The sequence below is a fragment of the Aulonocara stuartgranti genome (assembly GCF_965226115.1).
Source record: "Aulonocara stuartgranti genome assembly, chromosome: 15".
NCBI classification, from domain to species: Eukaryota; Metazoa; Chordata; class Actinopteri; order Cichliformes; family Cichlidae; genus Aulonocara; species Aulonocara stuartgranti.
The window spans coordinates 17,525,535-17,551,860 of NC_138951.1; the positions used below are offsets into that span (position 1 = coordinate 17,525,535).

Consider the following 26,326-nt stretch of genomic DNA (forward strand, 5'->3'; position numbering starts at 1 on the left):
GCAAATACAGCTTCTTCAGAACACATTTCACAAAGGTCAAATTTTAATTCCTCTGACAGACTGGACAGCTGTGGCTCAATAGAAGACGTGACAGGATAAAATCATTGAGCATTTAAGCGTTTTGCCATAGATCAGTAGCAGTCTGAGACAAGGTAAACCTCCCTCCGCACAAAGGCTAGACATGAATTCCAAATCCATCCTGCTGCAAGATGTCATTTCTACACTGCACCCGCCATGGCTGGATGCACACAACAAATAGAAGTTCACTGAAAAACCGATGACGAGAGAATTACTAGCGACATGACAAACATAATAATTATTTCTAAAACAGTGGAACATCTAAAAATGCTATTAAATGGTGGGATCAGTAATGTAAACAATACTTCTATTTCTGTTTATTTAAAATGACGTGGAAATGAGTCCTTGAACTTTATTATTACTGTAAAATGCACTTGGCACCCAACTGACTGTATGCCAAGGTGTCCCTGTAAAAATGCTTATATGCTCAGCACACTTAAAGCTCCTATAAAAAGAACTTGCGTCAAATGGCAAAGAGAAAATAATTAACTGCCATCTGAATCTGCAGCTCTGCTCATCTCAAAGGAGTTTTATCGTAAAGTACAGTTTATTGTTTGGTAGATTGGCTTGTTTTAGTTCACTCTTACTACCTTGAGTGCTGCTTCCACTCCAGGCCGAGGGGGGGGGGGGGGGGGGGCATATAAATCTCTCATGCAAAACAACTAAAACAGTCACTGTATGAAGTGTTCTTGTAGGTTCTTGTAGTTTGGAGAAAAAAGAAAAGGAAAAAAAAATAGAGAAAATACCCTCCTGAAGCCTCCTTGGCTCCTGTAGGAAACACCATTGTGGCCAAAGATGTAACAAAAAGCTAAACTGTGCTGCGCTTAACTGAAAATGAACTACGTGACCTAAGAGACACTTAAACTTTAAGAGGCTCGGTGCCTGCACCTTTTGCTGTCCTCTGTTGATTAATGAAGGCAATTATTTAGGTTGAGAGTCCGCTCACGCTGCTGCTGCGCCTACTGGGATTCGCATGCTGACTCTACCTGGACCCCCACAGCAACTTGCTGCACAACGTCTGAAGCTGAAACTGAACAGTCTATCCAAGACACAGACTACATTTGCTTGGATTCCTGGTTGGGATATGAAACTCAAGGCATGTAGGTTGAAATTATGTTGCTCTATAAAGTGACTTTAGAGATAATTATTGATTATGACTGCATAATGTTTGCTCATTTAACTGGTTACATCTTATGGGGACAGCATTTTTGTGGGATAGCAAAACAAGGCATAGCTGTTTTAAAAGCAAAAACAAAATATGAAACTTTTACATGCAGCTTTTTGGGAATGAACACTTACATAAGGTCTCCAGGTGAAGGCATACCCAAAAGCCTCACACTGGGTTAAGAGACAAGAGCCTTTCCCTCCCTCCTTCATGTTTTATGGGCATTACATAAGCTGTTCAACACTAGTTAAAATGGCTGGAAACTGAATAATGAGAAGATTAGGTATCACTAGCTTTAGCAAACAGAAGAACAATGAAAGACAGACATTTTCCTGCTAATGCAACTCCACGTGAGCTTATATCTATATCATCTGACCAATTCATTTATTGTTCAGTTAAACAGCCCTAGTTTTGCATGTAGAAATCTAAAGCATGGAGAAGAGTTAGTGCACGACCATTACATCAAGGTTGTGTAAATGGCGAGGATGGCAGCAGCCTCGCTGTCCTTCAGTTCTGATGACTGTAAAGAACTGGACCTGCCAGAGAACACGCAGTTGCTTTGCCATCACAGCGTGTTCAATCAATACAGAGGAAATCCTTCTTATTCAATTTAGATCAAGCTCAGGGAGGTTCACCTGAGGCTACAGGACAACACTCCATATCTTATTAGAGAGACAAACTTTGCAAGGGCGCCAACTAGTGCAACATGGAACATGCTCCATCCTTCAATCAGGCTGCAGTGCCACTTATTCTGTTGTGTATGAGTAGACAGACCTGTTATATTTCTTTGAAGCCCGCTTGAAGTGGATAGTTCATGCATTGTAGTGCTTTGTCTCTATGGACACATCCCGAGCGGTCACAAAAAATTGGCAGGCGCACAGATGTCTGCATGAAGTCTTGCTCTCACACGCTCAGTGGATCCTTGCAGAATCATGATATGGAAATTTTAACATGCCCATTACTTTTCAGTATTGCTGGCTATGCTAGATTTAGTCGTCTGCTATAAATGCAAAGCTGCCTCTGTGAAATTATTCATTATTAGTTATGGGGACAAGCAAGACAGAATATGTGGTCTCATTTTTCTCCAGTTTAGTTTGTGAGTAGCTCGAAATCAGCGTTGAACGGCATTACACTTCATTTACTGTCAGATATGGAAGCCATGCAGGACCATAATAAACAAAAAAAGAAAATGAAATGCCACACCTGTATTTCCACATTAACGTGTGTTATTTAAAAAAAAGAAAATGCAATAATCGCCATTATTCTGTATCCATATTACATGAAACAGGAGAAGCTGTTTACACTTTATTTTCAAATAGTTTTAGAAACGATATTCAAATATTAAAATGGAAAGTTAAATGGTATACATACACACAATGCAATTTATTAAACATTCAGCAAGCATTTCCATAGTGAAACAGTTAGAAACTGCATCTGCTTGCAAAAAAGGTGAATGAAATTGCACCATTGTATTTTAATTTCTTTTTAAATTGACAAAACATCTGAATATTTCCCAAAGTATGGCAGCTTATAACTTCAAAGATTATACCTTTTTAACTTTAAGATACATAAAATATTCATAAAGAGGTGTGAAAATTAAACACGCAAATTATATTGTTGCATTTTCATCTTTGCTGAGCACTAAAATGACATTTTCAAGAATACAGGATTTAATTTTAACGTTGCCTGAAACAGATTTTCATATTCAAATACCTAACCTTAAAGAGTCGATGCAAAACCACTCTAGAAAAAAAAGAAAGAATAAATGTTATGTGCACTCTACCCCACTCATTAAGCACCACAAACAGTTACCCTTACTCTACATGAAGAGATCCTCCAAGATGTAATCTGGTAATTATTTACTCACTTTAAGTTGGATTAAACCTAGTTTTAGACTATTTTTCCCCTTTGAGGAATTTAGCTTTAAGTCTTGGACTAAGATCAGTGCATATTTTCTGCAAATCTACTCAAAATGTTTCAACCAGCACCTACCAACACGTTTGATTTGAAACCTGAAAGAACAGTGACACTGTCCATTACTTTGACACACTAAGCTTCAGAAATAGCTGTATATTACTATGTGGTTTAAGCATTTGATTTCTAAATGCTACTTTATCCCCATAAAAATGGTGTTAAAGTGCCATTGGTGTTGTGCGTCCCCGGCTGAAGCACTGCCCCTGGTGTGGTTTAGTTTAGTGCCAGGCGAGCAAAGCTATATGTGCTGTGGAAGCATCATCTTTAAAAAGGCTAAATTTAAGCCCCTCAAGTCCTCGCCTTGGTATGCAGAAGGCTGCCAGAACAACATAAACTCCAAATAAGCCCAGAGGAGCTACTGGTGGACTGCAAGCCTTGAACACCTGGCTTAAAAAGTGCAACAGCAGCTCACCTGGACAACACAGGTTTTATTATTTATTTATTTTTAAAGTGTGTATAGTGCAAACATACCAATAATACTTCTACAAAGAAAGCCGCAGCTGAACAGGTTAAACCCAACCCAACTGATACTGTAGCTATTCCTGTCAAGCTTTCTCATGTGACACTGCTGCATTTTACAGAGATAATGTTGGAAATTTTAATCAGATTGGAAGCAAAACAAACCAGGCTTCTTGTTTTCAGCCACTGGCTGAACAAATAATGTTCTCTGGCAGATTTTGTTGTTTAATTATTCCAACTTATTTATTTTTCAGGCAAAAACTCCACTAAATGTTCTTACGGTAGTATGAATTTGAAGACTATAAACATGATTGTGGTAAAAGACCCAGGAAAAAAAGGAACCTACTTTTATTAGACCTGGGTCATTATTCTTTCATCCTAAAATACATCCTTAATTTATCAAGCTTGCATACTTACTATGTTTTTAAAACTATGGCTTTTAGGAGAATGATTAGCTTATAATGTGTCTGGTCATTTACTACAAACACTGCTTGTAACTCTCTCTGCTCTCAGGAGAAACGAAATGCATAAATCAGTGCCTAAATACTCCTTTTTTGTATTTCCAGTGGCCAGAGTTTAATAATGATTAACTGACATATGTTAACAGAGGAGTGTCAATGAATAAACCTTAATCCGATCCAAGTCATGAACTCAGTGACTTTTATTCTAAATGAAACGCTCAAAGAAAGCCTGGTCTCAATCAATGAATGCATCATTTCATTGTATCATAAGGTGGAGTATTAATCATCTCCCTGAATCAAAGCAGAGAGTAAGCTTCGGTGGTACAATATTAAGTTTCAGAAGCAACTGCTGTCTTCACCTTTGACAGAGAAACTCTCATGACTGCCAGCTTTCTCAAAGTTACACATCAGCAGCGTTGATGCTTAAAGCAAATCACAATGTCTGGGCCTCTGTTACCATCTGACAAGATGAATCCAAAGCTGGACACTTTGCACATTTGGCCATTTAATTACATTGTTTCTTATGTTTTGTTTTTCCTTAAAATAGCAGCTGCAATTACCAAATATTTGGTCGGGTAATTATTTTCCTTCCATATCCATAACAAAAGCCATACTACAATGTCACTTGTTGGCAACAATCATTTAAAAACTTTTGACCGCTACCTTCACAAAAGACACACCACTCGTGCAAAGGCTTATCCCTAAATGTTCAACAGTTTGTAATGGGGTGTATTTCAATTAGCGCTCTTATTTTAAGGCTTCCTGTGGGGGCACGTTTCTCTCACCACAGAGGTTTGATAACAAGCCCCCCCCCCCCTCACAAATCGCTGTTGTCATCAAATAACTGGGATGCCATTGTGACAGTAGAATCTGAGAGGCATGTGTCAGCATATCACAGGCTTCACAAATAGTGGGAGCTGTTAAGAACAAGGTCCCGCCTACTGCTCACAATCAGACAGACCTCTGACATATAGATCAGAGGTCATTTATATATCACCATCTCTGGGGCATCGAACTTAAACACTTAAACTCAATGCGACTTAAAAGATCTTACTAGCTATGAAAGCTGCATAATCCAAATATTTGTGGCTCTGGATGAAGTCTCAAAACAAGCCCTCAGTTTCAGCACAATCCTTGACTGTCTAGATTCTAAAAGATCCAAAGAGGGTCTAATGAAAATGACTACAAGTTCCTTCTTTGAAAATAAGAGTCTAGAGGTGTGAGTGATTATTATAGCGGCTAAACTTCCTGGATAGATGCAGTTATAACCAATTTGTCTCCAACAACACATCTAACATTATGGAAGAATTACATTACAATGGCTGGAGGGGTATTTCTACAGAGGCTTCACTTTCTCTGACATCCTGTTGCTTTCCTTTAATTTGTGTATAAAATTAAAATCTATCAGCAGACGTCTGAAACTTGCCTGACTTATGAAATACGTCACAGCTAACAAGCATTAACTTGCTAAATATAGCAGCTCATTCTGCAATTCACTGCAACTTTGATGTCAATCTACGAATTATTAACAGTGACGAATTACAGAAGAATGGAAATCAGTGGCTGCTTGAGCAAAAACATGTACTGTAAATCATTTTGGTACCACTTCAAAAACAGTTAATTTTTATGTCAAGTAAGAGTATTTCTGATCTTTATAATCTCATTAAATTTCTCATTTAGACAACAGATTAACAATAACTAGAAAATTGGCCAATTACAATATATCCAACAACTGAAAAACTCTTTCCAATGTGCAAATCAGCAAAAAGTCATCTAAATGCCTCCTGAGATTCAAACATAAATAAAAAATAAAGCTTCATAAAGAAGTATAAAAAAAAAATTGTAGCCATCGCTTCTGTCCATGTTGTGGGAGTCATATTATTGCTCACGCAACACCAGGGTCACAAAGCTTCAACAGATAATAAGAATACGAGCGCGGTCAAACCGCTACGATAGCTTTTCCCACCACACCAACATACAGGCTGTCATATCATTTACAAGGATATCTGCTGTGCATAACCACGCAGAGCAGCTACACCGTAAGCAATCTGCGTCAAACAACTAAAATAGTAATCGCAGAGGGTGGATTGCGTGTGAGCACAACTTATTGAAACTCTTCTCCCCCAGGCAAAAGAATATAACCATACAAAGTCAAAACAGCAGCGACTGATTGTGTGCGTTGGGCGAGGGGGGGTGGGCAATGTTTCTCGAGAAATCCAAAAAGGGATGATGGGTGGATGAAAATGAGCAGGGAATGCGTTATTAAACGACATGATGGTGTTCACCTTTTTTTTTTTTTTTGCCCTTGCACCTGCAGACGGGTCTCATTGAGATTCGCCTCATAAAGAGTCACGTCGACAGGTGCGCCGTGGCCGCGGGGTGCAGCGTGCAACCTGCGGCAACTTCCACAATCATTAATCATGCATATGCGAAAGCAAAGTTAACCACCGGCAATGCGTTAACAAAAACTTCCCTGATAATTCCCCTCGGATAAGAGATTTCTTTAATTCACGAGCCGTCTGCTGCCTCTGAATGCGTTAATTGGCGACAGGAGACTGTGAAGTGTATGATGTGAATTGGTTCTATCTGTCCGCACCGAGGAAATTTTCTTTACTTACAGTTCTCAAGAACTGGATCTCATCTTCCCCTTCTCCGCCCTCAGCCATGGCTGTGAAGGAGCCTGCTTAGACTCTGGAAGCCACCACTGACTGCTGGCAGAAACGCGATGCTGTGCCTCTCAAGCCGATATTAGCAGAGAGCACATCCACAGCCATATAGGGCAGCCCGGCCGAGCCCCCCTCCACTCCTCTCCTTCCTACTCCTCATCCACTCTTCCTCCTCCTTTCCCTCCCCTCTCCGCGCCCCGACGCCTAGCAGCAGCAGTGCGGATCAGCGGACGGACGGGGCATCAGGGGACGAGCTCCCGGTGGTGCTAGTGGTGATGATGATGATGGCAGCTGATGCTCTGGTGCGTACGATGACGGGTCCTTGTGCTAAAATAGTATTACTTTTAAAATGTTTGCGGTTTGGTCTCACTCCCTGTCTGATAATGACGCATGCTGGTCTTGACTGGCAGCAGTGGAGCTGAATGCAAAGTTCTGAACGTCCCCGTCTCTCTGTCTGCACCACCATCCTCCCCCCGTCTCCGACACTTAGCAGTTTTTTCAAAAATCTGGAGACTGGTGTAAATTTAGTTTCGAGAAATGCTCTGCAATGTATAACTTAAAAGTGTAAAAAAGTATAAAGAAAATATAAAGTTATGTTTTCACAACGTGGAATCAGTGTAGAGACTTTAAAAAAAACTTTTTTTACTTGTTTCATGTTGAACATACCTAAAGTGTTGCTTCATTACGTGCTTAAATGCCTGATTTTATGTGAGGAATATATATATATATATATATATATATATATATATATATATATATTGTGCTTAAATGTAGTCAGGTTTTCAGAAAGAAATATCAAATTCGATTATAACATATTTATTGCATAAAAGTTGTCTGGGTGTGAAATATTTCACTCACAGTATAACTTGATGCAGTGCAGATTAAATGCAAAAAATAAAATAAAATCAAATAACTTGATATAAAAATTAAGGATTACTGCTCGTGATTCAAAATATTGTGCATGACCAAACTGGTATCTAACTGGGATTTGACTTCGAAGCATTTAACATCCGTCTCTATGCTAAGTAAAGCATTTACAGCATTAGTCAGGTGTCAGTCATGTGGGTTTGAAAAAAAAAAAACTGATCATGAGAAAACGCACTCCACATCATGTCAAGACATGACTGACATCTAGTGGTCATCTTGTGAGGTCCCGGTACATTTTATCACGCATGATCTGTTTAGTTGTTTTCACATTATGGCCACAACAAAAGAATAAATGTCAGTATCATCCAGGAAATTCTGCTCTTTCTTCATACAGTTTAACTAAACTCTCAGTCACTTTTACTGACTCTTTGTACAAGTTGCAACACTATTTACACATTTTCCCATTTTTTCCAATTATGCAATCCTTCTAACGTCTGGTAATTTCGTGGCCTGTTTGACTGTCTTTGACTTGCTTATCTGCTCCAGTGTCTTTATAAAAGGGATATGGTACTCTAATGGTAAAGAATACTCTTTACCATTAGAGTATTCTTTTTTTTTTCCTGTTTTGGGAAGTGTACAGTGGCCAGGTCTGAAGAGATAGCAGCACTGGCTTGCATGTGCATACATTAATATCACATAATAGGAGATTAAAATCACTTCACAACAACTGTTGTTCCGCATTAAATTTGACACCCTGTTATGCCATTTTTGCATAATCAGATTCATAAGCATCCATCTTCTTTGTCACAGGTATTATTTTTTGTAAAGTTAGTAGCAGTATGAATAGCAGTTTGCTTTCTGTAAATGTTTCTGTGATCCATCAAAGACAGCTGGCCAGTAGTCAGATTAGCCTGACCAGTGTCCAGCTTGGCATGGAAAACAGTTGGCCTAAATACAGTCTCTGATCACTGGACTTCTGCAAGGGCAGATGTGAGTTAAATAATGCAAGTTAAAACTGAGATAAATCAGAACATTTGACAGCAGAATTTCTCTGAGTTTATTCTGAGGTGATGAAACGTAAATAAATACTGAACAATGGGATGTTAGGACTGGAGTGAAAATGGTGTAAAACAGCATGAACCAATATTGAACAACTATGCAATTCATGGTTTGTTTGTTTAATTTATAATATCAAACACCTTTTTGTTTTTATACAACATTATTATTAATTTTACTTCAATTTAAATCATATCATATATTGTCCTGTGGAGCATAGCTGTCTGTTTCACAAGGTTTAGTCAATACACCAATTTTTAACCCTAAAGTGATAGCCTAGTACAGAGATAAAGCATAAATATACTCCTGCAAAACTCTGTGATAACTATTTTGTCTTTCTTTCAGTATAGTTTGAATTCAAGAAGATTACAATAAGTCGAAATCCCCACCGGGCCTGCCGTCTGTTAGTTTTTCTGCTTCTGTCAGTACCTGTCAGGCATCAGGGAATTAGTGGTAGTGATCTTTAGGTGATCAGCCAATAGAATTTGTCAGAATTTTCAGCTTGCACCAGTGATTGGCTGATCCTGTTGTATCAGTGGGCGTGGAGTTGTCAGTTACCTCAATGTCACAGTAAGTGCAGCTGAGTGCAACAGAGGGGTGACCTGGTGCTTCAAGGAGAGACACTACTGTTCGCTACGAGTAAGTGGACATTTATCCATTTATTTTCATCCTTTTATCCTTTTTTTTTAGGTTTGCAATCATTAATTAGTCATTTAAAAAATATATTTAAAAAATGAGCAAAACATAATTAACTTATTGTTAGAGTGTGTAACTGTAAGTCTACACAAGTTCAAGTACTTTTTTAAATGGTCTGAAATAAATGTTTCTCTGTTTCTTTTTGTAGCAGGCCCAGTGGTTGGTCACTGATCGTCTGTGATAATTAAATAAAACCATGCAGAGGACTTATAGCAACTTACACCTCTATAGACCCATCAAAGAGAGGAGCTGCGTGAGTCCATCCCTCTCCCCTTGCAGGAGTCTATCGTCCCCCTCCAAAACCCCCGCCAGCTTCCAACAAAAACTGTTTTCTAAGCGCTGGGAGGAGGGTCCAGCTGAAACAGCAATGCTTGGCCACGCAGACAAATCTGGCCTCACAGACTTTAAAGAAACCCTCAGAGCATTGGATGACTCATCTGAGAGCTGCTGGCTTACAGAATTGTTACCGTTGTGTTCAGATTGCCAGGCTTTCATGAGCATGGGCAACCAACTGGGAACCAAACCTAAGCCAAATTGTCACAGTTACACAGAAACTTGGGATGCTTTATCAAACTCCCCCAGAGTCCAGATATCTTGGAAGAGAAGAAGAAGAGCTGAAGGGCATGTTTACACCAGTGACCTTCAGGATAACCTCAAGATGGTGTCCGGGACTCCACGGGCACCTCTGAAGGCAAGGAGACTGAGGAAGCTCCAGAGGTTGAGGTCTTCTTCCTTTGAGGAGTGGGATTTTGAAGAAGAGAGACCTATCATTTGCACTCCCACAGTAAGAAGGAAGAAAATTATTAGGAGAGAAAGAGATGATATAAATACTTTAACGCACGAGTTAAAGCCACTCTGGAGAGTAAAGTTGCCTAATACTTCTTCTGCAAGCTTATCTAGATCAAAGAGCGAAACAGTCCATCTCTCTCCCAGACAGAATATGTCTGAAGAGGAAAAATATACTCCTACTGACTCGGACACTGACCTTTCTGAATATGACAATGAGATGTACTCAATGTTTTTCTCCAACACTAGTATGGAGGCAAAGAGTAACAAGACTGCAAGCCAAAAACAAGATGAAGAGAAGGCAGACATAAAGTCCTCTCAGCAGAGGCTTGAGGTGATGGGGCAGAGAGCTGCAGCTCGGCGAGTAATGGGCAAGATTGAGGAGGTGGAAGGAATAATACGCCGGGTGAGTCTCACCAGTTTGGACTGGATCAAGGAATGTCATAAAGGAGAAGAAGAACCTTACTTTCTCTCAGATGGATGGAAGACACAGGTGTCACTGCAGAAAAGTCGCAGAGCTGAAATCAGTACTCAGTCCCCACTGGAGGACCAGAACAGGGAGTCCAGTGGGGACAAGCCTCTGTTTGTTGAGGAGCTTTGTGCTCTGGGTGACGCTCTGAGACGGAGTCTGCAGCAGGCCCTGAGGATGGAGGGATCAAAAGCAGAGAGTGAAGGCTTTAAAGAGCCCGAGGAGACTTTTTGTGAGCAGAGCCACACAACAGAAGGGTCTCTGAATCCACAATCACCTCCTTACCTCATCAACTCTGTTGTGCCAAACAATGCCTCATCACATCCTCTTTTAGCAGGTGGAAAAATCTCTCCTACGCCCTCTCTGTCTGAAAACCTGGAGGTTTCTCCAATTAAATCAAGCAGCTTAGAAAGACTGTCCCCCATGCTGCCGCCTATGCTCATATCCAGACTGAGCACAGATGATCAGCAAGCAGAAACATCACACAGAGTTTGGACTGAACCACTTGAAGACACCGCAATTATTTGTGGGGCTCGAGACGGTGAACGTGCCAGAGAAAGTGATCACAGGGACACTCAGGAGCAGTTTACAGAGAAGGATTATCTGCTCTCTTCAGGTAAAAATGTTAACAAAAAACAACAATTTAGATGGATGGAGGCTGTCAAGTGGTAGGTCATTGTAGTGATATGATAGTCTTACCCAAAACTCTAATTTCCAGAATAACTGGTGGAAGCACATTAGAATTAAAACAATGGTAGACGGTGGAATTATGACTATTTCGTGGTATTTATATCTTGACTCTGATAAAAAAACAAAAAAAACATAAACTCTGTGCCATAGAATACACTGTTTTATTGGTAGTACAACATATTTTATGTGGCATAAAAACTCCTTAAAAACAACTGAAATGTATTGAAAGAGCTATATGAAGCTATGCTGTTGGATGCCAACTTGCTGTGCACAAATCAGACTTTCATTTCTCATGTTACCCATTCCTTTGGAAGTGTTGTTATGAATTGAATGAGTAATGGGAACAGTTGTTATATGTAGCTGAGTGCTGGCTGGAGCTGATAGGTAAACAGGACCATAGCTGGGCTTTATCCAGGAAAATTAAATGGTGGAAAGCTGGGTGAGGAAACTGTTACGCTGACAAAGATGTTATGGAGATATTCGTGAGACATAAAAATAAAGAATTACTTAGATATCAAAAGATAAAGCAAGCAGCGTAGTCTATAACTTGAGGCTGTTAATAGATATTATCCATAGTGTTACTGCAGTGTATAATATGAAGAGACGAGCCAGGTTTTTAATACTTTGGCACAGTAATATTCAATCACAGTCCCAACTATTTTACTGCTAACTGCAGAGGTGGGTGTGGGGCAGAGGAGTTAAAGCTTTGATGTATCGCAGTTTATCCTCAAAAGCATATTTTCTGTAGTTTCCATGAATCCTGTCAAGTAGAAAGTGAAAGGTGTAATGAACTATTTTAAAAAGGTCATACCATAGACGTCACACTGGGCTCTCTCTCAGATAATCTTTCGTGGTCATTAAACATAAAGTGGACTAAGCTGAATAAAATACCTTCAGAAGGTTCTCAGCAGGAGTAAAGTGTGTGTGTGTGTGTGTGTGTGTGTGTAAGAGCTCAGTTTAACTATTAGTAGTTGATTAGTGAAGTGAACATTAGAGGAAGAGCAGATGGTGTTAGAAGTGGTACATGGTGAGGCCTGACTGTCAGATTTAAACATTGATTAAAACACTGATACAAATGCTCTAAACGAAGTCTTTGTGCAATCTCATCCACTGCTGTAGTCTTCTCTGGGTTGTTAAACACACACGCACATCAGATCTAACGGATGTGTGGCAGTCCGTGAATAATGACCCCTTGCTGCTCTGACATACCATCATAACTGAGTAAGCGTGTGTTCACTCAGGCACAAAGTACCGGAGAGCACCTGATTTGGACACACTTGTAATCACAGATCTGTTCTGACTGAAATGTGCCATAAAACAGCTCGTGAACACCAGTTCAGAGTCAGTATCAAACCTTTGCCATCCTTCTAGTCCACCGGGTTTAAAATAAGTATTCAGTGATAAAAAATGTGAATTAAAAAAAAAATATGTAGCCTCGTTTAAAACAGAAAGAAAACAAGGAGGGGAAATATTAAAATCAAAACACAAGGTAGCCTAGTCAGGAAGGAAATATATAAAGTCAAGTGAAAAAGAACGTGTAGTTTCTTGGAGCATGACTCTAATCTTAGGGTGATTTTGCTGTCCTCTCCTGGGAAGCTTGAAGCGGTCATTAAAATTTTTCAACTGTTAATAATCTTCTTCATCATGGAACGATTGATGTCAAACTGTTTGAAAATGTTCTTATAACTCTTCTGAGTATAGCAGCAATTGCTGGTATGTTTCCTGTGTGGCATTGTGTTAACACACCTAAATGCTCGAGAGGAACCTGCCAAATCTGCTGTGACACAGGTGGACACACTTGCTGATGATTAGTAAACCAAGTGCATGTTAATGCATCAGCAGTACCTGCAAAATAAAACAATTAATAAATAAACATCAGCTAACAATCCATCTATTCATCCATCTGTCCGTCTGTTCATTCATACATTTTTTTTTTATCTACTTAAGCAATTTATAAGCTAGAGCAGGGGTGAGGAACTCCAGGCCTCAAGGGCCGGTGTTCTTGTGTCCTTGATCCAGCAAAGCTGATTCAAATGGCCAGATTACCTCCTCAACATGTCTTGAAGTTCTCCAGAGGTCTGGTAATGAACTAATCATTCAGGTGTGTTGACTCAGGGTGACATCTAAAACCTGCAGGGCACCGGCTCTTGAGGCCTGAAGTTGGACACCCCTGAGCCAGAGCCTCTCCAAACCGACAATGAGTGAAATGTTGGCTACACACTCAACAGGTCTCTAGTCTCTCACAGATCATAATTCTGTATGACATTTTATAAGCTACAAATTATTTGGCCACAAAATCAAAATTTGAATGTTGTGAAAAAAAACCCCATTTTTAAATACCGAAACATTATCAACAATAGTTTTATAACTTTTAATCCGAGTGTGCACTCAAACCCATCAAACGTCTTTGATGTTTATAGGGAGAGAGATGAAGATGGTATGATGATGGAGTATTTTCAGAATTTGGGATCAGTTCAACTGATTCCAAATTCTTTAATCCTTTTTCAGTAAATGATTAATAGCAGGAAACTGCTGGTCTTTTCACTTTGAAGTCAAACTGTGCAGCCAAATGGACTTCAAGCCTGTTTTTAAAAACTAACAACTCTTTTACTGTGCGGTGTCCATATACAGACAGTGTAGATTTAAATTATTTTATTTAAATATAAAATAATTTAAATTAACTCTTTAGGGAAATACAAAGGGAACGCTTGAACTCATTTGTACATGGAAATACTTGTTAATAAATGCATGTTTAGCAGAGTCGAGCATTCCCTCAGATCAGCACAGACTCTGTTGTCTCGCTTCATTTTTGTAGCAATAAAACTCTGTTCAGACCAGGCAGCAGGGCTGCTAGCTGAACAAATAGGATTAATTCTCTAAGCTTTGTGAAATACAACCAATGTGTGGAGGACGGCGATTAGTGAGAGGAGAAGAAAGATATTCAGAGCCTTCTGGGGGTTATCTTCATAAATCCAGTTTTCTGTTCAGTGTGGTCAAACTCGGGGCGATAGCACATTTCTATAAGCGGTTTAATGTTCTGGAACGGTTATGTGTCCTCTGAAAGTGACACAAGTGTTTCTGATAGCATTTTATCTGAAAGTATACTCACACATTTACTACAGTCAAGCTATCATTAATGCATTTACTTAGGATCTGTGTTTAAATACACTGTTGAGATATTTGCCCTGTGCATTACTGTTTTGCTTTGTTTTCTACCTAATGTTTTACTTTCGTTTCCACTACATTGTATGTTTTATCACTTTACAGGTTGAGATTTTTGCAAACAGAACATATAAAAAAATATAAAACTATAATAACAGCAATACATTTTATAATAATAATTAGAGTTATATATAATAATTGATATAAAAAATCAGCCCCACCTAAACTAAGTACAAACTGTAAAATTATATTTTCCATTAATACATCAGACAATGTATGTCTGTGTTTTTCGGCACTGAGCACTCCCACATTTTTTAACTTTAGGTACATTTGATTGATTATTTTCTAATAAAATTTTAAATCTTGGTTTTTATTTGTAATTTTTCACTGTCATGGCTCAGTATTTGAATACTTCCTTAATCACTGGCTTAATCGTCACCTTTGAGGGAGGAAATTAATGTAAACACACACACAGCTGCCTTTTACTGAATCTGGTATTTTTCCTTTCCTGACCTTTCCTGAAGTCTGTGAGAACCATTATTATATGGACCAATGTGGGATTAAAACAGTTCAGAGTGGCAGTCTTGGCTATATACTGATAAGCATTCATCATGTTGTGGAAACTCTGGAACATCTTTAAATTTAAATTCAAATTATGAAGCTGCATAAAACCTTCTCTTCCTCTCTAGACTACTTTTAATGGTTGTTGAATTTGCTCATTTGCATAAAGAATCAATCAGCGCTTAATTCCTCATAGAGCAGGAGTGAAATTTTGTCTTGTTTATGAAATGCTAAAGGTTAATGTAAGATTTCTTAGCTGAAGTTCTTTGTTACATCCTCATGGTGACACTAAAGCTTAACATGCAGCATTTGCCAGTGGTGTGCAAAATTAGTTGGGCTTCAAAGTTTAAAATCAGCTCTCTACCTGTGATATTAAAAGACCTACAATAAACTAAGACAGCCTAATTTGCTTCCAAAACTAATACAAGGTATCTTTTCTCCAGATGAAGCTCTGCAGAGGCAGGAGGAGATCTGGCAGCAGGAGATCGAGGAGTCTCTCTCTATCTGCAGGTCACTTTCCGATCCATCCAGACCCAAACACATTGATTTCCTGCGCATCACTGCCCCCGATGATGACATCACTGACACACCCACACCTGTGCCCCAGGATTTGAGGGTGAGTAGAATGAAAAGTATGTGCTCTGAGCTCATCTCAACACAGCACAGAGTTTTAGAGTCTAAAGGTGGATGATGATGATGATGATGATGATGGAGCAGTTGAAAACAGCAGCCACTTTTGCAAAGTATTAATGGCACTGGTATGTCAGTTGTAGGATCAAGAGGCTGTGTTCTGTATATGGCATTAGGAGAGTGAGGCATGTAAGCATGGAGCTCTACTAGCTCAGAATCAGACTCAGAAAACTTTATTACTTGCAGTCTGTGCTCTATATTTAAGAGCAAAAATAAATCAGTGGGAAAATATTTTTAATTCAGTTGCATTGAGAGTGCGGTTAACTGCTGCGATTAACGGCTCACTGTGCAAGAATACGAAAGCTGTTTTTCCCAGAACGTAATTTAATTTCAACATACTGCACACACTCTTCATTCTGCATGTGTGAAAAGTTACAAAGAGTCTAAGTGCCGTTATTGTGATGCCTTAATCTAATTTCAGTGCCGTTGTTCTCTGTAAACCTTCCTGAAATAAATCCCCGTCTGCATCAGTCAGTGCTGCATCACTATGGCAATGAACTTGTCCTTGCTTTACAACTGTGTAAATCCCAGCCTCATGAGCCAGTCCAGGGCTACAAAGAGCTCTGTGTTCCCTGTAGTTGCATAATAGAAGGGATTTAACGCAACTCTGTAAGTGCATTGTAGGAGAGACGATAAGCACTAATAAATTCAATACTTCCTTCCTTCTGTGTGCGTGCATGACTAACTTTGCTGAAAATATTTGAAGTTTTGTTTAATTGTTTTGGCATTTTGAATCTTTATTTGACAGTATGAAGAGAAAAGAGTAAAGCAGAGAGAAACAGGCAGGAAATCATCTGGGACAGACAGGTGTTCTGTTTAAGATTAAAAGAAAAGATTACCGAACAGAATATGAAGAATTGAAAATATCACTGAAGTTAGCATGTGGTTACTTCTGTAATGGGGTATTGTACATATTACACATGTTGTTCCCACCACATGTGTCACAAAGAACTTTCCATCTATTCCCCCCAATGCCCCCAAACTGTTCACACTGAAGGTGCTATAATACTTTGAAGATGTAATTTACATGGGATGAAAAACAAATGCACATGTTCAGCAACAATATGCAGTAATATATAGCTGTCACTGCCACTTGCAAGCAGGCCAATAGTCTGTTTATTGATGTGCTCTTCTTATACCCTTTATCTGGGACTTATCCAACTGCAGAGTCACTAATGTCACTGTGTGTGTAACCCAAGTGGCTGATTTTAAGTGGCTCACCATTTTCAGTGAGATTTGTGCATCCATTTGAAAGCGGAAACTGATTCTATTTTATACATTTAGAGGACTACAATGCAATCATTTAATTTAAGCTTTAAATATTTTGTTTAGTTGTGTGATTGAAGCTAATTTCCCCTTGTGGGACTAATAAAGGTATCTTATCTTATCTTATCTATTCCTTCTGTTGTGGACGCAGTGAACTGTAGCAGTCAGTACAGTCCTAATTTATATTACAGCCTGGAGATTTATAATCCAGCACACACTGTAGTTGTTCAGCATGAAGCTAGATGATTTTTAATCTCACAGGATTTTATGGATGCATTCCTGTTTCATAAACATACAAACTCACATAAAGGCCACAGTGTCCCTCACCAAATGAATGCAAAAAACCACCTTATTAGTATTCATAAGCTTTAGTATAGCCCTATTAAGAACTCATTGCAGGGTGTGTAGGCATGCATCAAACATATGGAGTACGATATCTATTAGAGAAATGTACACAGTGTAATTTGATACAGTAAAGATGTTATCACAGATGAGGTTTGTCACTAACCTGTTGCCTCTGATAACATTCAAAGTAAATAAGGGTGGATCCCAAGAGCTAAGAATAACTCAAACACAAAGGAGGAAGTTTGGACTCTTATTTTGATATTTTGTGTTAAGTAATCTACCCAGTACTAATAGTAGTGAAGATATTAGTATGAAGATAGTGGTCATTAACTCTACTACCTAATTTTTCATTTTATTTAGGATAATTAGTTGTTTTTGCTTTTTTTAAACATATATTTTAACAGCATATTTGTTTGCTGATTTAATTATGGCCATTTGGTGACTTTCCCTGCTTATTACCTTGTTTTGTTTGGATCTGTGTCACCAACTTGAATGTTATTTCAAACCTACTTACTATTCTCTGCTTATTTATTCAATTTATGCAACTATTTTATTTATAGATCAAGTTTCAGAATACTCTAACTAAAACATTCAAGTGAAAACTGTCACTATTTTCACTTTTCGTTTCCCGAAACTTTAAACAAACCTTCTCTGTCGATTGATCCTGTATGCAAGTTTCAATATGAGCTGATTAACAGTGCCGTGTAGGTGGGGTTAGACCCGCTGGGATGCCCAGATTAGCCAAGCATTGCTGTGTACCTGCAGGGGAATTGAGAGACCTCCCTGTAACTGTGGATTTACAGGCCAAGCATTTAGCAAGTGATCCCTGGCAGTCCTATTTACCCTCCTTCAGCTCTGGGTGTGGTGCTCCTCCATCTGTTCTGCGTGGCTTCCTTTGCCATACGGCTCACGGATGTCAGGGTGTTGTCGGAAACAACGGCTGGACACACCATCTGTTTCCAATTACTCTGTGACAATCCACAGGATGATGTCCAAGGTGCTGCTCTGTAAACTACTATAGCAGGTACAGAAGAGCCGGAGGGAAAAAGGAGCTGGAACTTAACTTCAAATGTGGCTGAGCTGAGTCACTCCACCACACAGAGCCATGGAGCTGAGCTTGGAAACCTTTTTTTTTCCATGACTGGATTTCTCTCTTGCCATTGGTCAGTCTGAGTGACTAACAACTACTTCCAGTTTTAGGTTTGGAAAATTTGCACTTTGGAAAGGCAAAAAGGCACTGTTAAAACACAGCGTGGATATGCTTGTTTCTTTTCGACAAACAGGGGCACAAAAACAGGTTGGATTTTCAGGAATAAGACTTTAATTAACTCAAACATTGCTTGCATTTGTTTATTGATTATAATCTGACGCTGCATGATACCGGAACCACGTAAAGAAGTGCTGCATGCTAAACGGAAGTCTAACTATGAGCAGTCGAGTTTCTCTAGCACTTCCTACTCACTATATTCTGGATAACTTCACCTGTGACTTGCAGTAAATGGAGCAGCCCGAAGCCACCCTGGAAATTTTTAGGAACCTCTCTGGGGGAGAAACTGAAGACATGATGCAGGAAGATATCAGTGGTGATCTGAAGAAAAATGGGGATGTGGACTTTACAGATGCTCTCGAGCATTCTAGTGATTTTTTGTCATATGTTATATTGCGTCATGCAGAGGAAAAGACCTCTAACTCACTGGGAAATTCAAGCTTGAGGGAAAAAGGAAATGACTCAGACATAACAGAGGAGGAGAGGAGTCATTATAAAGTAACCGAGCAGCAAAGCGTGGCTGTAAATACTGAAAAAGGCCTCGAGAAACAGAGCTTTGCAACAAATCATGACCAGAATAACCTGTCAGATGAACACAAAGTTAATGGCTGCAGCAAAGAGGGTTGTCACATATCACAGAATCCACTGGATGAAAGGGCCTTAAATGAATCTCTGCAGACAAGTTGTCAACACATTTCAATTGACTGCATGGATACGGATGGTGATTGTGTTGTATCCATCAGTGCCACGGAGGATACTGAAAACAGCAATGAAAATGCTCAAAGGGAACACTGCCAGGAAGATTCTGACACAATTACTTCCACTTCAGACATGAATTTTGATCCACAGATATGTGGAAACACTGGGCCATTGAAAAGTAAACATGTAGTGATAACTGTGACTCGAACAGGACCCACGCTTGAAGAGCTGGAACAGATCTTGGATGAAGCTGAAGAGGAGGAGTCAAAAGATGCAAATTCAGAGACTCCCAACTCACCCCCCCATCTTCCCAGCCTAAAGGATAATTTGCCAGAGATGACAATAAAATCTGCAACTAATAATCCTCCACCTGACTCCACCTTCAGCAGAGCCACCTTCTCCCCGAGCTCCCCCGCAGACAAGCAGATCCAGGTCCCGGCTCTCTTCAGCGGCCTTAGGGTCCTAAGGAAGGGGGTCACTGGACCAGAGCATGACACCATGGCCCACATTAAGCCATCTCCTGTGGGAGGACGAGGGGCAGATTTCACAGAGAAGCAGAAGGACACCAAAGTTCCAGGGAGCATCTTAGACCAGATCTCTCATTTTCTGAGTCGGGAAAAGAGAGGAGATGAGAAGGAGGTGTTGGAGGCTGAGGGAGACCGGAATGAAACAAGGGTGAATGGAAGTGAAGATAGCCAAGAGGAGGAGAAGAAAGAACCAGAAACAAATAAAAATACAGAGGTTTCAGAATCATGTGAACTTACAAAACCTTCCATGTCCAGTGCAGAGGCAGCTTTTGATGCCTTCAAGGCCTTCTTCACACCAAAGCCTTTAAAAAAGGACCCAGGAGATAAAGTTGTCCTGGAGGCATTGAGGAAGAAGATAAGAAATGATAAAGATGTACTTAAAACACTTTTTGAGAGAACCTCAAGTAAGACTCCTGAGAAGGACCCACCTGATGACAAAGTAGGAATTAGTCCTCTCTGTGATTTTTGTTACTTTTTAAGATTAAATCAGGCTAAAAATAAAAAAACAAAGCAATTCTGAGCGTTGTGCGTGTTTTTAATCACAATTCATCAGTCATTTTTACAATGTAGCTGCAACTTCTGTTATTAATTCTGTCATTAATAATATCTGCTGTCAATTTTCTCACTCATAGTCAGAGACATCGAGCCCAGGTGAAGGAGAGGAACGAACTCCTGGTCGCCTACAAGCTGTGTGGCCACCTCTTAAGGAAGAAAAAGTTGGGCTGAAGTACACAGAAGCAGGTACAGACTAATGTATGCATGTCATAACTTGGCATGAAAACATTACTCCACATAAATCAACCCAGGACATTAACATTACACCTCTCCAAGTTCTACTTTCTAAGTTTATTCTTCAGTTTATCAGTGTCATACGGTTTGCTAATGCTGCTGAAGAAAGTAACTCCATCAATATGTACTATGAATAACTTCATATTAATCGTGCTGCCAATAAGTTACTCAGAAGTATGTGTCAAACAAAATTAAACAGAAGGAACAAAAATAAAACTCGATTCCTCACATTTTTTTTTTTACAATTTGTGTATACAGGTCACATTTTGACAGCATTTAAAATTTGCTTGAATTCAAATATGTACAAAAACACATCTTAAGGGAATTTTGGAAATGTGGTAACAGTTTAAAGGCTTTTTAAAAAAATAGAAGTATGATTAATTCTTTTTTCATGTTGAATGATGTGAACTTTAGTGTCAAAAGAAGAAGCAGCAGTTAAAGGTAATAGTTCTGAAATGGATTTAATGAAGTGAATATTATGGATTGGTTTATAGTGCTACTCCTGTTCGGCTGGGGCCTTTCCATGTGCAGTTTGCATGTTCTCCTCTGCCTGTGTGGGTTTTCTTCAAGGACTCTACTTTCCTCCCACAGAAACAATGCATGTTGGAATAACTGGTGTTTTTCACTGGGCTTTGTAAAAGTTTGTGGTTGTCAGGGTGAGCGTACCCCCTCTTTGCTATGGAATAGACAGACTTTAGCCTCCTGTGACCGTACGCTGGTTAGACTGTTAAGGAAAGGTATTCACCTCACAGTAAAAAGAGAATAAAATCTAAATAGAAATACTATTATTATGTGAAATTCTACACATTGAATATGCATGACAGAGAAGCAGTGTCTAGCTACTTTACAGTGTGGTGGATGTAATATCAAGCTCGATTGCAAAGGTAAACTGAACTCCACCCGCAAATGTGTAAACATCTACAGTCTGACTCCATCTGTAAAAGCAGTTCTTTAATCACACACTGTACTCTCACCGTAGTCTTTTGGGGGGGGGGGGGGGCTAAAATTGCTGAATAGTTTGTGATTATAAATCACAGTTTACTTGCATTTTAAAGGCATAATCTACTCCTGCTTGCTTTTGTATTTTAATGGATGAGTTGATAAAATTTCTTTGTTAATTGTTATCCACTTCACAGTAATCAGTAAGATTATCGAACACTGTTTGAACAGGGACAAAACCATGTGTACACGCCCATATCCCTTGACATACACTCCCTGTAGACACAGTGAGGAAGCCTACAGTAAATATACTTTCTAACTGCCCTTTTACTATCTCAGTCATCTAACAGCAGATGCTGTAAATGTTTGCTTAGACAGATGCCAGCCTCTATAATCTGCGAGCCTGTACTAGTTTACAGTTGGGACTCTGCTGCCATCATGTGGTAACAGGTTGCATTGTTTTCATCTTTTGTGGGTTGTAAGCAGCCACTAGTCTGACTTATGTTCACAGGAATAAAAATACTCTTACAAACTAGGCTTGTGATGATTAACAACTTTTTTTTCTTTTACTAGAAAAAGCATTAAAATCATAAAGCTTTCTAAAAAAGACAGACTTTTTGATGATGTTTGGATCTGTTTTTCTCAGAGCACCAGGCTGCTCTCCTGCAGCTGAAGAGAGAATGCAAAGAGGAGCTGGAGAAGTTAAAGGTCAGTAAGGATGAGGGATTGTACGGTAATTTCCATGACTGCATGAAGAAAAACAGAAAAAGTCTTTCATTGCAGTATTACCACCACACTCATTGCCTGGTTCAGTCCCAGTTTGGGCTGAGTCATAGATACACACTTGTTTTTCAACATTTTAAAAGATACTTCAGTTTTTACATCTTGGAAAAATATGTATAAATAATGTTTTCTTTTATTCTGTTAAAAGTGAGAGAGTATATAAATCATAGACTCAAATGCACATTTGTTTTTAATTAAATGATGGTAGCTACAAAATCCTTTCAATGTTTGTCAGCAACCCTGTAAATGTGTGAACCATCACAAAAACATATTGCGATCTGAGGCCATATGACTGATAAGATTTTTGTATTTTCAGTGAAATATGTAAACAAATTTTAGTTGGAGTCTCATAAATCTTGGTGATGATGGTAAATGACCTAAACAGGTTTCTCTGAATTTTGCTTCAGAGACTGATGATCCCTCATGTATGTTATGGAACGGCTGTGTGCAGGCAGGAAAAGGACCCAAAGTGCAGACTCCAGAGACAGACGTGAACTCAAAAAAACAGCTTTAATGCTGAACTCAAAGTAACAAACTTCCAAAGTACAAACATTAACGCAGGCAGGAAACCCACACCGCATAAGTGAGCGTAGATAAGCATAGATCACAACACTGACAGACTGAAACACAGGGCTTAAATACACAGAGGGAGTAATCAGGGAATGGGCAACAGGAGGGAGACACAGCTGGGGCAAATCAGGCCTAACGAGACAAGGGGAAGCAAAACCAGACACATTAACATGAGACATGGACTTTCAAAGTAAAACAGGAAACATAACACAGACTCACAGGCAAGCACTATAACAAAGGGAACAGAGACGTGGGACCAGGGCAGACACAGACGTGGGGATACTGCAGACAGGGGAGACAGCAACTATGGAACACAGACAGAAAACCAGAACACTAAAACTCTAACCAAACCCCAGAGAACCTAAACTAAGAATAATCCTAAAACCCATAAAGCAAAGCTAGAATATAATGAAATAACAAAATCAAAGAACCAAAAACACAAAACACTGGGTCGACGACCCAAGGACCCTAACAATGTATGCTGAAGTTCAGCCTTGCAGAGCTGGCTTTAGATTTAGCAATGTGAATGATATCATTATGATCATCACTAAGATTTATTAATTAATAATTGGACAACATTATTTATTTCAGGAGGACTATGATCAGGAACTCTTCAGACTGAGGTTGGACAAGGATGAAAATGTTGCACGTCTGGAGTTCAGTCTTGCTGAGCTGCAGAACAAACTCTCCCAGGTTGGGACCCACTGTAAAGGGGAACTTAAAGATATGGCTGTGTCTACAGCAGATGACTTTTTGCACAAATCATTTCGCACCGTCTGCATTCAAACCGACCGGGAGACATTTGTCAAAACTGCTCAGGATGAAGAAGGTTCCGGGAGAACCTGTACATGCTCTCAGCAGCAGAAGGTGGCCCCCAAAAAGTTGGACCTTGCTTCCATCAGCTTCGCCGGCAAGATCGAAGGCACACTGTCCTCCTCCTCTTCACTTGTAACTCCTTGTAGCTCAAAACAACCACCAGCTCCTTCTCAGACAGCATCACCAGCTAAATCAGATGTTTTTCCTTCTCCTCCTCCTCCTCCTCCTCCACCTCCACTACCTCCACCATGTTCGTCTCCACTTATTAACTACATGCAGCCATCAAATGACCTGCCACTACCCCCACCTCCACCTCCTCCACCCACGCCAGGGTTATCGCTCCCTCCACCTCCTCCAGCATTGGGTCTTGGAGTTGATAAACCTCCCAGGAAACCGGCAGTGGAGCCTTCCCGACCCATGAAGCCTCTTTACTGGAACAGAATCCAGATCCAGGACAACGAGTAGGTCCACTCAAGAAGTGTGTAAGAGCATATTGAAAGTCTGTACTCCTTAAACATTTACGACAGGCTGCCTGCCACCTGAAATGTGTGGCACCAATTTCACCCACAATAGTTCTGGCACAAAAATCCCTCTATATACAGAATATGGCAGAACTGCAAATCTTATGGCAGCCCAAGTTCCCAGGACAACTCGCCCCACATCTAACTGGTCCACCCCGGCAACTTTACAAGCAGGTAGCTCAGTGAGCTTACGCAGTAAGCAAAACACTGTAGGAAGACTATTCAGGAGAAACCCCCATACACAAAACTCCGTGGCCAACTTTTATAGACAAGACCATCCAGGCAAAACAGCAGTTCTGAGAACAGGCCATGAGTTTTATGTCATAATCAGCCCACAGAGCTGATCTGCACAGTCCCTGAGCAGTCTGAAACTGATACGTTTTACTGCCGTTTCCTCCTCACGGCTGGAAATTATTGGCCGGCCACGTTATAAACGGAATTGTGGGTGAGGTACGATCAAGGGGACATCCAGCCTGTCTGTAGCTGCTGTAAAACACGATCAAATTACCTGGGTTGACTCCACAAGTTGCAAACAGCCAGAATCATTATGTTCTGGAGATTACGTCATTTTATTGTCTAACTGCAGTTTTCGAGAGAAAGAGCCGTCCTGAAACTCATCACCCTTCGATAGCTCAGTTGGTAGAGCGGAGGACTGTAGGTGTATCTAGTGGAGATCCTTAGGTCGCTGGTTCGAATCCGGCTCGAAGGAGTGTTGTGTTTTCACCAAATAAAAGGAAGCGCGCTCGTGCGCAAACAGCTATTCCACTACACCTCTTAATAGGACCTCATAAATACTGACTGGATTTTTATATTGAATCATAATAAATTAATGAATCCTGCTTTATTGCTTAGATGGCCTCATATCAGCAACTTGATGTTTTTGTTGTTTTTTTCTTCGTTTTTTAAACAGACTGTTTTGCTCTCTCCCGCAGTAACAACACATTATGGAATATTCTGGAAGAGCCAAACTTAATTGATGCCAGTGAGTTTGAAGATCTCTTTGCTAAAACCACCACACAGACAAAGAGGAAACCGCTGTCAGAGACTTATGAGAAAAAAGCAAAGCCTAAGAAGGTAAGAAATTAACGTCTGTCATCATGTTATCATTTATTCATCTTGTGAATCCCTTAGCTATTGGTAAAGAAAATGTAGGCTGCAATACTTAATGGCATGTGTCCACTAGAGGGGGGTAATGCATCATGGTTTACAGACTCCTCCACATCATGGCTCCTAATACTATGATTTTAAAGCAAGAGGAAAGTACAAACCAAGTGACATTAGTAAAATATAAGAAGGAAGTGAAGCATTTAAACAAGAGAAAATGGAAACGCTGGTATGAAATGCTAGGCTCTCTATTCAGGACTCACTAATGGTTTCTACTGGTAAGGTGGTCATGGTAACCATGTTTGTGTGTGTTTTAGATCATTAAACTGTTGGATGGTAAACGCTCTCAGGCTGTGGGCATCCTCATATCAAGCCTCCACCTTGAGATGAAAGATATTCAGCAAGGTGAGGTCATTTCACTCCTTCATTGTACTGCAAGGAAACAACGTTTTGTTTCTACACTGATAACAGGCAAAACTGGACTCTATCATGATCCAATTAAAAAAAAAAAAAAGGTGAATTGAATTTCATTGTTTTTAACAGAATCGTCGTGCTCATGAACTTGCAATGCCAACTGGAAAGCATCTGATTGGTAATGGTTTCATGTTCAGCATGACAATGATCCCAAGCAAACTGCCAGTGCAGTAAAAGTATAACTGAATAGAAGCACACAATACAGCACTATCAGTCATGGATTGGCCTCCTCAGAGCCCGGACTGGCCATCCACGCATTGTCCCACCAGTGACATTGCCTGCCAGCTATCAATGGGAATTCTTGTCAAAGAATCGCTGCACCTATTTTTCACATTTTCTGAGCCAAATATAAAGAAATGAAGGGTGACTCAAGACTTTTACGCAGAACTGTAAAATAACAATAAAATCAAAACAGTTTTCTAGTAAAATATAAAAGATGGCAAAAT

General features: G+C 39.8%; 2 protein-coding genes across 5 annotated transcripts in view; one reads left to right on the plus strand and one right to left on the minus strand.

Annotated features, from left to right (window-relative positions):
* The window catches only part of ryr3 (ryanodine receptor 3), a 115,133-nt gene extending 107,789 nt beyond the window's left edge, over positions 1–7,344 (minus strand). Inside the window, 3 exon segments of the mRNA XM_082506157.1 lie at positions 6,756–6,815; positions 6,817–6,869; positions 6,872–7,344. Coding sequence (XP_082362283.1) covers positions 6,756–6,815; positions 6,817–6,869; positions 6,872–6,911 — 153 coding nt within the window. The 5' untranslated portion in view covers positions 6,912–7,344.
* A 1,649-nt stretch (positions 7,345–8,993) lies between these two features.
* The window catches only part of fmn1 (formin 1), a 29,234-nt gene continuing 11,901 nt past the window's right edge, over positions 8,994–26,326 (plus strand). The window contains exons 1-9 of one of the 4 annotated variants that reach the window (XM_082506635.1): positions 8,994–9,365; positions 9,571–11,293; positions 15,534–15,706; positions 20,517–20,625; positions 21,088–21,114; positions 22,259–22,320; positions 23,557–24,242; positions 25,235–25,376; positions 25,724–25,811. In XM_082506635.1, the coding sequence (XP_082362761.1) occupies positions 9,619–11,293; positions 15,534–15,706; positions 20,517–20,625; positions 21,088–21,114; positions 22,259–22,320; positions 23,557–24,242; positions 25,235–25,376; positions 25,724–25,811 (2,962 nt within the window). In that variant the 5' untranslated portion in view covers positions 8,994–9,365; positions 9,571–9,618. Of the gene's footprint in view, positions 9,366–9,570; positions 11,294–15,533; positions 15,707–18,307; positions 20,324–20,516; positions 20,626–21,087; positions 21,115–22,258; positions 22,321–23,556; positions 24,243–25,234; positions 25,377–25,723; positions 25,812–26,326 lie in introns of those variants that run through there. The other 3 variants (XM_082506636.1, XM_082506637.1, XM_082506638.1) reach the window with 3 other exon arrangements.